Source organism: Sander lucioperca, chromosome 6, assembly GCF_008315115.2.
Source record: "Sander lucioperca isolate FBNREF2018 chromosome 6, SLUC_FBN_1.2, whole genome shotgun sequence".
NCBI classification, from domain to species: domain Eukaryota; kingdom Metazoa; phylum Chordata; class Actinopteri; order Perciformes; family Percidae; genus Sander; species Sander lucioperca.
The window spans coordinates 16012633-16024835 of NC_050178.1; the positions used below are offsets into that span (position 1 = coordinate 16012633).

The window sequence follows — 12203 nt, forward strand, 5'->3', positions numbered from 1 at the left end:
TCACAGGTCATGAACTCACACCTTTCACTTACAAAGTTGTGACAACCACATCAATGGAACATGTAAGAAGACTCTTCTCGCGGAAAAAGGCACCATGAGTATTGATGCTGGGTTTTGCTTTCTTGAAACAAAGATTCCCTGCTGATACGTGCAAAGGGGTCCCACATATGAATGGCTTAACACAGCCCTTCACAATGATGGATTTCATTTGTGGTTTTCATCCCAGCCCACTCACTTTATTCATAGCTGACCCATTGTTAGAAAGTCTATGGAGAGACAAATAGAAGAATATAATACAGTTGAGTATATCATTTTGAAGTGGACATAGATAATGGATTTGTAACCTTTACTTGAAACTGGAGTAATTGAATTAAGAATTAATATTAGGACGCTGAGTATAACATTCATTTAATAATGCAATTACAATGTCAAAATATTTATGAAATAAAGACAAAATGTTGACTGTTCTTGTAAAACACAAGAATGATAGTTCTAAAGTAAATCAGGCATATCATTCATCAGGTCATGTAATGAAGGTTCTTCTTTATTTTTTTGAAGAAAGCAGTAAGCTAGCTGCAAAGAGCAATCTTCTCATTGGTTTACATTTGGTTCCTGTTGTAAGCCAGCACACAGTCCAGTCTGTGGCTCAGGGCCAGTCGCAGCACTTGCAGGAGTCCCAGTAGATGAGGCCGGGCTGGCAGCGGTGCAGGTATGTGTTTCCCTTGAAGCACTGGAAGTAGGTGGTCTTATCGGCCACGTTCTCATACAGGCCATCAGGGCGCCCACGGCAGAAATCTGCAATGGGGTCCCTGGTGGTGGTGGGTCCTGGGGTGGTGGTGGGCTTTGGGGGGAAGCCTGCAGAATCAGACATGCAAGTAAGTAAGGTTATAAATGAATACAAATGGCAACAAAACTGAAAAACAAACCTATTTTTTAATGTAACTTTCCAAATACAGGACAACAATTTTAATTGTTTTCAGTTTTCTGGGATCGCTATTTATCGATCAGTTGATTGAATAAAAAAGTAAAAGCCATCACAGTGAGCGGAGAAGGCTTTGTGAAATAGCTGAGCTACAGTATTTACCCATTGACATCCTGAGGTGGTTGACAAGAGGATAAGCTCCAGATGAGCAGAGGGATCCACCAAAGTCATCCATGTCCAGAGTCCACACATGAGCCCCTCCCAGGTTGTTGGCAGTCATCCACTGGACCTACAGGACGACCACATCAGTAACAGAGATGATTAAACAGCAGCAGCTACAGGCCTATCATTGGAGAAATACTGAGGCCTTGTTATTAATTCTCCACAAACACTTGAGATCATAATGTAAGGAACTTTACAAGAACATTTGATCACAGAGCGCATAAGTGGGAATTTACCTAATGCCATTATTATAACTGCAGGTAATAATGGAACTCCTTTTTACCTTGGAAGAATAGCTACGCATGTCATCATAGCCCACCCAGGCACTTCCATAGGTGGCATATGGAACCTGCTGTTCAGGGATCCATTCAGCAGTTGCACTGGAGGCAAAGTCACAGATCTAGTAGACATACACAGAGTTAGATCACACACAAACAAGGCCTGGAGATACTCTAGAGTTAGGTTTACAATTTTACTAATGAATATACATAAAGGAAAAGTCAACCCTTATTTTTACTATTATAATTTTGGAGCTGTTTAGTTGTCCAGGTGTATTTTCTTCTTGACCAAATTTAAAAGACTGTAAGTCGTGTTGATGTTGGATCACGTTGTTACAGTAGAGTTAAACTTTAGATATGTTTAGGTAACCACAGTAACCACAACACTTATTATGTTATGAATTTAGGTTTTTCTTTGATTACAGATATGTGGAAATAAGGCTTAGGTGGACCAGTAATAGGTGATATTTTACATTTGAATATCAGTGTACACTTATGTAGTGCATTATTGGGGGAAATACTGACTTTCAGCATAAAGTCAATGAAACATTAAATTAATTTGTAAAGTAAGTACCTCATAGTAGGCCCAGAAGCCGGCAGTGCGAGTGTAGGGTCCGGCGTCTGCAGGGCCATTAGCCGGTGCTCCCAGGCCGGTCGCAGCACTGCTAAGGCGGTAGGTTCGTCCGTAGGTGGGGAAACCCAGTAGCAGCTTCTCAGCTGGGGCTTCCAGAGCCAGCCAGTGAGACACAGTAGAGTTCTTAGAAAAAGGACAAAGGAGATAAATACTACAGCATTAAATCAGCTAAATATTTTTTATACTGTCCAGAATAAGTATCAATGATACTTTTTTTTGATTTCTGGGGAGAAATCGGGATTTGTTCTCCCATTATAGAAATATACAGAGGAATGATAAGAACAAAGAAATGTGTAAACATCTGTACAATCTACTACAATGTATAGCAATTTGATATATGGAAAAAATAGACAGAAGAAATAATTAAAAGTATGCATACTACAATATATAACAGTGTAAGTAATAATAGTGCTGAAAATGAGATCTATTGTGAAGTAGAAATGTTCATTATTAATGCCATAGGTAATCGGAGTATTACCCAGGTGAATTATTAGTAATTAGTCAGCATTGCACAGTTAAAAGCTATGTATTATAAATAAATAAATATGGGTTTATAGCTGCTGACAGGTGTCAAATGAGTCCCAGTCTATGAAGTTTGATGGCCACAAGCAGGAATGACTTGCTAACATTGGATCAGATGTCTCCCGGTAATGTAAAAGGTTTGCCAGTATTGCCAACAGCCAGCTCTGCAGCTGTCAGCTCATTGTTTAGGTTTATAGGTCAAGCAGCTAAAAAGGCAGATATTTCCCTCAGGAGTTTTATGGAGAACAAACCGGGGCTAAAAGGGGAGTGCACATTGGGCTCACACTCAAATGGTGGAAAATAGTATGACTTTAAATGAATGCTTATGTCACTTTGTGTCTTTTAGATACTTGATCTCTATTTGTATATTCAATATTATATCAAGGCTCATTGTCACACTCTGCCCCCTAGTGGTAAAAAAATCAGTTAACGCATTAACCCTAAATGTTGTTTTCAAAAGTGAGATACAGCCTCTAAACTGCATTTTGGACACTTTAACAATAAATATACAGTCAAACTAACACACAGAAGAATGTCAAAGAGTGTGCATAGTTTACAGTTGTCTGTCTTTGTGTGCGCCTTACGATATTGTGATGAACGTGTGATCCGGAGTCCACAGGGCTGGGGTACAGAGGGCTGTTGTGTCCAGTGGCTGCCTCCCAGTGTCCATGATAGTCATAGGTCATTACATTGATGAAGTCCAGGTGACTGTTTATTTTAAAAGGGTTTCTTTTTAGACTGGCAGTAGAACAAGTTTCACCATGTACATAACGTGTTTCTCAGCTGATATTGAAAAAACAAATCCATTGAGTCCATTGAAATGAAACTTACGATGCAATCTTTTTGACCTCGTATGCTCTGTCGATGTTGGGACGGATAGCAGCAACGTTGGCTGACAGCAGCAGCTGAGTCTTCCTGTTGTCCTTGGCATCGTCCTCAAAGGCCTTGGATAGCTCCTGTAGGCAGAGCCAACAAAACACCTCAGATCCTCCGCTTTGGATTGTTTCTGTCTATCTCCTACTATAGCAACACAAGATGTGATGAAGACGTGATGCACTTGCAGTTGGTCGGTTGGTCAGGCTTCTGTGTCCGCACTAAAATGTCGCAAAAACTGACATGAAATTTTGTACAGGAGCAACCCAACTCGTCAAATACTGATGCTTGGCCAGTGGCTCTCAGCGTTAGATACCGATGCAAAAATCACCCTTTAACGTTTGTATGGAACGCACCGGGCAGCAAGGGCGTGGGAAGGGGGGTGCTGAGGGTGCTGCAGCACCCCCTGCTGGCAGGAGCTGGATTTTATATTTTTTAAATAATTACTAATTCGCTGTCTGACATTATTTCTATTTTTGTATATCAAATAATGAGGCAAATAGCAAAAAAGGGTTATGGATAGGTTCGAATATACCCTACTAAAAATTAACTGCTATAGCTGCTATAGATGTCAAAGTGAAAGTGAGTCAAGTGACGTGACTCGCTGAGAAGCGAGCACGCTGAGGCTAGTTGACTGGAACGTTAGTTGTAGAGAAGAACATGTTGCAGAAAAGGATACAAGATTCTTTCTTCCGGCATAGTTATGCGGCTAAAATTAGCAAGATTTCATCTGTAGACGTTACAGTTGATGTTTCCTCGTCCACCGCCGAGGCAAACTCTGTTTGCTGAAGAGCCAGAGTCTGAAATAACGAGCAAGCAACTCAGCTAACGTTAGCAGCACCATCATAGCATCTAATGATAACTTTACAGAAGGATTTGAAAAGCCCTGTCAGCCAAGCAACTTCAGTTATACTGGAAGGAGGATCGGGACAGAAACTTTTCAACGGTCTTTTCAGCTGAGATGAGAATGAATGATAAGCCGTTTCTTGTGTCATTTGTTGTGTTAGAGTGCCATCTACTGGGCACAATTGGTCATTATGAAATACGGGAATATGTTCAGCTTACTTCCTGTTCACGTGTGGAAAAGAACTGCCGTTTACAACCTGGTTCAGTGTCTCCTGAAACTTTGGTTATTCTGCAAAAAGACTAAGTTGCTTTAAAGATAATTCCGTTCCCTGTGAGGGCAATGCCTGTAAGTAGGATTGTTTTCATTGCATATGTTTTGTGTAACAGAAACTGCTGTGACGTGGATAGGACACATTTGCTTTGGAGAAGGCAAAAGTTAGGGTATTCAGAAATTGTTGGTGAGGTCATTGCAGCTTGATTATTGGCATTATTTTCAAGCCAAACATCTCTGGTGTGGTTTTGACAATCAGAAAAGTAATTTACCTTAGCTATATACTGAAACAGGCTAATGATGTCAAGTGCGCTTCTGTGGGGTTTGTCAAATAGTGACGCTAAGGGTCCCAACCCAGAGGGTCAAAAAGTGACGCCAAGCGACCTTCCAAAGGCACCTGACCAAGTGTCGCTTTTTGACGTGATGGGAGTGAGGACATTTATGTTCCCCAGAGGATAAAGCCTCCTGACTTTGCTGATCCTGTACAACTTTTCCTCTCGTGCCACCATGAGGTTTAGTAACACATTCATGTCTTCCTCAAAATCAGTTGTAATCATTTGGTGAGCTCTTCACTCTTCATCTAGCGCCACCATCAGGTTTAAAATTTCGATTTGTCCAGTACTTAGTCAAGTGTGATTTGTGTTTAGAGCTAATTAGGAAATGTTACAATGCTAACATGCTAAACTATGATGGTGAACATGGTACACATTATACCCGCTTAGCATCAGCTGGTTAGCATTGTCATTGTGAGCATGCTAACATCCTGACATTAGTATTTAGCTCTAAGCACCACTATGCATAATACAGCTTCACAGAGCTGCTCGCCTGGTTGTAGCCTTTTAGTCTTGTTAACTTGTTCATTAGTTTGTCCCACAGTATCAAAAAAATACAACAGAGTCGATTTTTTAAATTAAAAATAATGCTGTAGCCTCAGTGAGCTGGAGGTTTTGAGATTTGGTGGTCTTTAAAGCCATTGTGTGGTATACAGCAATGCATATGCTCCCATGAATCCAGCACTAACACACTGAGATGAATAGTCTGAAAGCTGCATGGAATGCACAATTTCTCAACAGCATTGCCTTATTTGCCATGAAAATAATTGTATAAATACTATAATCACATACAGGTCCAACACTAATGCACCACACCTATTGAAACACTGGGATACACCACTAATTTATTTTACTAATTTTTATAATTTAAAGTCCATGCTAACCGTGACCAGCAGAGTGAACCTCTCCTTGTCCTGCGCTGGGCTGCCGTTGTGTCCAGGATATTCCCAGGCCAAGTTCAGCCCGTCAAAGTTATGGGTGCGCAGGTAGCTGATGGCTGACCTGATGAAGGCAGCACGACCCTCAGGCCTGGCTACCATGGAGATGAATCTGGTGGGATGTATAAAAGAAAAATCCTGCAACCTCCATTCTGGTGATACAGCAGCAGAGGAAGGTGTCTGAGGAAATGTGTGTAATATTTAAATTTACGGGCTTATTCCATTGACTGTGCCTCCGACAGACAGCAGAGTCTTCAGTGCAGGATTACTAATAGCAGAGAGAGAGAGAAACCCGATGTTAAATGTAACCATCACATCATTAAACACGTTTCTGGTCAAAGTTATATTGATGACATAACTCTGTACTTCAACACTTAACTTGCTAAAACGGTTATTGGCTGATTTTTTTTTTTTTTTTAGTTAATAGTTATAGGATTTAGTTCAGACTTTTCTCTGTTGCAAACATTGTGATTCTGACAAACCTTACCTTCACATGGTATTTTACTCTGATCGTAATTTTTTTCTTTCAGAAATCAATGCTATTGGTCACCCTTTACGTCTGCCAAATATTTAAACAGGTACTAGGCGATTTTATATGACTTTGTCTGAGGTAAATAGCTCAATACTATTAAGTTTTCAAATGAGCCTTTTTTTATTTCCTAAAAAAACTATTTTTTTGGACATACAGGTTTCACCCGACAGCCACGATATATTACATACCTGCTTGTTTATTCTGTACATAACATATGTTCACTCATTTGCCTAACTATTTATCAGTTCTGCCCTACTGTTCACATCATAATTACAGTAACAACTGTAAAACCTAGAGCTGAATTATTTAGTACTGTACATTTTGGGTATTAGTTCACAGTTAATTTGGTACATGTCACAGTTACATCCCTTCTTACCATACTACCTATTGGTTTACTGTTTATTCAATTCATTCATCGTTATGCAGTATACATCTACAAGTATTTACCTTTGTTATAACTGATCTGACCAAGAATGCTGCAGTCTGTGTTAAAACTCACACTTAAAGATCTGCGTTTTGCAGTTGGAAAGTGTCTCTGCTGGCTGCCTGTCACACTATACAAGGTTAAAAAATGACCATGCTGCAGGTTTAAATCTGATATACTTGTTAGCCTGTTAGAGCACTCAGATTATTTGGTGCAGGGCTAAATTATGATCCAGCTCCTGTTGGATACACAGTCAGCTTTCAGTGTTTGTCCTTGAAAAACAGTCTACCTGCTCGTGTGGGCAAAGCTTTGAAATGTGACCATAAATACATTTGAACATAAACTTCAAACAGGTCAGACCTGTGCAACATCAAATCAGCAACACTTTGAGACTGAAGGTTCCTAGATGCAGATCTTTTGCAAATGTCTGTCAACTGCATAGATGAAGTTTACTCTACTTAACAGAAAATGTACTACCAAAATAATGTAATGTTAATGTTAGGCTTGGCCTCATGATGGTCTAAATGACAGGACTTTGGGCTCCCAGTTCTGAAGATGAGGAAACGATTAAGCAAAATGGTCACATTAGGTTTTTCTTTGATATACTTTTGTTATGAAAATGCATTTATGAGGTTGGAAATGCATCATTATTTCTATATAATCAAATCGAAAATCCTTTTATGCTTTTAAAAATAGAACATACATGTATGCCAAATTTTACTTGACAACTCAACACCTTTCTATATAGAGTGTACATTAAAATGTCTTATACTTCATTCCACCCAAAAAAAGAGTACCCCTTTGAGGAGACATTGAATGTTGATCTTGTTTTAACTTGAAAATGGATATTTAAGACATTAACTCACACATTCTTGAGGTTGCTGAGCTTGATGAATTGCTCCTCATCGTTCCACTCGATGGGGCTGATCTGGTTGAAGCTGTTGATGGTGGCCAGAGCGTAAATGACGTGTGTGCACAGGAAGGGGTCGATGTTGTCTGCGGTAAATTTGGCACTGCTGGGCCTGTACTGGGCCCAGTTGGTCATGTGGCACACCAGTTTATTGGATGAGGCTGAGGGACGACAGTAGGACAGCAGCAATGAGCCTTTAAGTGCACATGTGTTTGTTCTGAAAATTTGATCTTAGTGTGAAAAAGAGTGAATGCCTAAACTAATGCTTAATGCTTTATTGTAAAAAACTAATGCTTACCGATGTGCAAAACGAGCAAAACGCCCAGAGCTAAAAGAAAACAGAGAAAACAGGAACAGAGAAAATTTGAGACTTTGGCATTGTAGACATGTGATGTATACAGTAGATCTAAATGTCCAAGAAAGACAAAAAATAATAGAATGAACAGGGATGAGAGGCCGTATTACCTATTTTAAGTCTTAAATTAAGTGTCTAAGGTAGGATTTTTCCCAGTTTCCCTAAAGTCAGATTTGCTACTCAAAAAGTCGGAAGAACCTTACCAACTCTGACGCGATATTTCTTTTCCTAGGATGGACCAATCTCACTCCTCATGCCTATACCTAACTAATCCAAGCAACAGAGGCAACGAGTACTAGCCGATCAGACGTGGGCGGGTCATAGAGACAGAGCACATTGAAGCCCCACCCCCAACCCTCTCCATTAACTTTGTATTGTGTAAAGGGTCCTTATCACCAATTCTGTCTAGCAAACAACAGAAAAATGCCTAAAAGCTGCTGTGTGGTGGATGCACTAACAACATGGTAAAGAACCCAAAACTAAGTTTTCATAAGCTGCCAAACCGAAAAACTGAGCTTTTATGAAGAAAAAAGTGGATAGAGATGTGAGGAATCAGCATGGAAAATGGGAAGACACTTAGCTAACGTAATGCCCGTTACGTGTGCAGCAAGCCTTTTGTCACCAAGTCAAATATCCAAATGTCAATTTTAGGCTTCCTATCTGTAAGTTAAGCTAAAGCATTTTGACAGTATGCAACTTGTTTATAGTGGTATGTGGATAAATCAGAAATCTATGCATGTTTGCAAGTGGCTTAGCTTGCTAATACTTGGCTAACAGCTAACTTGTCTCTGGTAGACAAAGGGTGCTAAAATAATCCTTTGACATGCCTAAATCTAATGTTTTTAGCTAGCTACAGGCACTTTGTTAGCATTTTAGCCCTAAATTGCATATTGTGGCACAGATTGTTTTTTCTTCTGGGGGGTGTACACCGCAATGCGCTCTGTCACTATGTCTTCGCTATAGCCATCCGACGAAATTCAAGTTTGCAGCCCTGGACATAATAAACCAGTGTGCTACAGTAGTAAACGCTGTATGAATATTCTGTTTTAGCACTTATGTATTATTTGTGTCTTACAATTAAATTAGTCGTACACACAGTACACACAAAATACCACATGATGCATTGATATCAACCGATATTGCTAACAATGGCTAGCTTGGCTAGAGTCCCACCACGCCGTGAAATATACTCATCTTGCAGAGCAAAACACCTTGTTTTTTTTGCTTTGAAAGATACTGAAACACACATTGAAACATACAAGAAATGGAGTAAAAACAACAACGGGCATTTGTCAGTTCCACCACAAACAGGAGAACCCCATGTCGCTGGGTCGGTCTATCCTAAGCTGGTTGCAGATACTCGGCTAACTATCCTGTATCTACTAATGAGCGTTTTGTCATCAAACCGCAACACATTGTTAGGGTCTTCCATAAGTCTCTAAGTGTAGAAGTTCTGCCTGTTGACATTTGTGTAAAAGCAATAAAAGAACGGCCAGTTAGCTAACACTACCTGGTGGAAAAGCAAGAGTTAAGACAGCTCAACGGTAATCCTAATGTCAGGAGAGTTTAATGAGATACCTCAAAATCCTGCGAGAAGCTCTCATCTGCATGGAGTACAGTGCGATAGATCGATAGATAGATTGATTTCTGACATAATTATCTCATTAATTTAGAAAAAAAGGGCAATTTTTTTTAAGTGAATGCATTATTCTGTACTCGTGTGATAAACTTTTCCTATCTTAAGTAAGAATAGGAACATTGACTTAGGAACTGTTCATCTGTAAGGTTTTTTTTTCCAGGTATTATAATCGGTATTGGGAAGCAAAAAATGGTATCGGGCCATCTCTAGTTCAGATACGATCTGCAAGTTTGTGTAAGACAGGCCCTGGTGTGCAAAACAACAACCAACTACAATTAAAGTGCAAGAAAGAATAAATATATTCACCTGCTAATTTTAAACAATAGATAATTTCTTTACTAAAAACTACACTAATGATGTTATATTAGCCATTTAAGCTATTTTATTTTGTAATATATCTGCAAGATTTTTATGCAGGATATTATAGCATTTTATAACACAATGGCACGGACACATTTGAAGTTTGTGAAATGAGATAAATAATATTCATAATGGTTCAAAAATAAAATACTACTATGACTTTTCAGGCGATACACTGTCGCAGACACATTTCCAGTCTGGGAATGAAATCATGACAGTCTTGCTAGAATTTGGTGTAAGGTGGTCATAAAACTCAGCTCCAGCTGTTTTGAGTCAGTCTTTTTCCCCGTCTTGATGTTCAGACAAAATCAAACGTGTTTGATGTTATTGTAAGTTTGAAGTCTTGGTTGTAAAATCTTCAAGTCTGAGACTAAAAACTCGTGACATTATGACAGATTGTCTTTAGATGTGAGATGGTGTCAACTTTGGTCTTTTCAAAGTCTTCTAGTGTATGGTAGGCATACGTTGATATATTTTCTTCAAAAATGAGTACAATGGCGCTAAATGTCCAAAATTGTTAAAATAGTGATTTCATGCTTAATTTAAACCGCTCACTTCACTTATGCCTCGGGTCAGCTAGTCAATGTCTGAGTGAATGATTGACTAATGATATAAGACGTTATTGGCATCCTGTGTGTGTCTTTGTGTGTAAATAACTGGAATATTGAATTTTTAAAAATTGAATTTGAATGGAATTTACCTGTGAGGAGTCTTGCCATTGTGATCCAAACAATGATCTGCTGCAGTAGTGAACCTGATGATCATAAAACATTCACGACATGATAATAAAACACATGAAAAACCAAAGCACATATCATGCTGCTGAAACAATTAGTATGTTAACTCGTAGTTTTTTTTTCTTCTACATTTCATATGAGTATGAATTACATGGTTTAAGGGTTTTTTTCTCAGACAGAATAAGCAAATACATCAATTTAGTCAAATGTATTTTGATGGATATTTGGCACTATTCTTTATATGCTAAACAACTTATTGAATATTCAAAAATAATTCTTAAGAGGTATTTAATAATGCAAAGAATTGTAACTATTCTTCCCCTCTTTAAAATTAGCATATATAGTTTGCACATGAAGCACCTTGCAGCTAAATGCTAGCTGTATACGACACAAATCCAAACATGGTGATGATTTCATTACCTTTCTTCAAGAGCAACAGAAGCAGAGTCCAAAGCTTAGTGGAGTTGGGTCAGATTTATATTTTTCTCATTAATGACTAATAGCTGAAAGCAAAGTGCAGCTGATAAGGGGTCAGGGTGGTAGGAGTCTGCCTGACGTGCTTAATGACCCCACTTCCAGGTAAGATAGGCGAAGCCATGTAAGAATTACACTTGCTGGGAAATGAGGTATCAGTTCACTTTTTACATCACATCTACTGTAGTGATAAATGTCATCAGTGTGCATCTGTAAAACTTAGTAATAGGAAATAATGATTAGTAATAATGAAATATAAGAAACTGAAAATGACCCCCACGGACCCATTGTCTTATAATTCATCAATGTATCTAGCACAAAAACACATGTATTCAGCCTAGTTTAGTACACAGACTGGAAGCAGGGGGAAACTGCTTGCCCTGCCAAAAAAAAACAAAAAACAAAACACATTGCCTGCCAATTCCAAAGCTGTCTTTTACTGTTTATGTTGCATCAAACTAGTCACCTATCTAAACAAGGGTTATCTGTGTTTTGTTCATTATTTGGACGAAGGTAACCTCACTATGTTGGCAGGATTTCTTGGCTAGTGTGCAATCAATGCAGCTGTTGTAGTTTAACAATTAGCTCCAGTGCAACACATGCCAAAACAAAACCCATTGAACTGCTGGAGGGCCATCAAAAACTGACTGACAGGAAATGTTAACACCTTCAGACGTGAGTCTAAGTGTGACATTAGTATGCCATGTCAATAAAATCCTAATTATATTTACTCCATTTAAAGGAGAAATGTGTAATATATTTAATCAGATTTTATTTATAGTATCAAATCATAACTAGTTATCTCAAGACACTTTAGAGATAGAGTAGGTCTAGACCCAACAATTTTTTCCAGGAGCAAGCATTTGGTGCAACAATGGCGAGGAAAAACTTCCTTTAGGCAGAAACCTCGGACAGACCCAGGGTCTTTGTGGGC

General features: G+C 38.9%; 1 protein-coding gene across 2 annotated transcripts; it reads right to left on the reverse strand.

Annotated features, from left to right (window-relative positions):
• Positions 1-525: 525 nt before the first annotated feature.
• On the reverse strand, positions 526-11280 carry chia.1 (chitinase, acidic.1). Of its 2 annotated transcripts, none has more exons than XM_031277243.2 (12): positions 11216-11280; positions 10759-10812; positions 8003-8032; positions 7661-7865; positions 6050-6106; positions 5785-5950; positions 3410-3534; positions 3163-3286; positions 1997-2179; positions 1428-1544; positions 1085-1211; positions 526-855 (listed from the first exon to the last, which is right to left on the reverse strand). In XM_031277243.2, exons 2-12 carry the CDS (start codon positions 10775-10777, stop codon positions 647-649), a joined length of 1362 nt encoding a protein of 453 aa, XP_031133103.1. In that variant the 5' UTR covers positions 10778-10812; positions 11216-11280; the 3' UTR covers positions 526-646. The 2 variants fall into 2 exon arrangements, with proteins under 2 accessions (XP_031133103.1, XP_035858095.1); XM_036002202.1 differs by having other exon boundaries at positions 1428-1541; positions 1994-2179.
• Between the last annotated feature and the right edge of the window lie 923 nt (positions 11281-12203).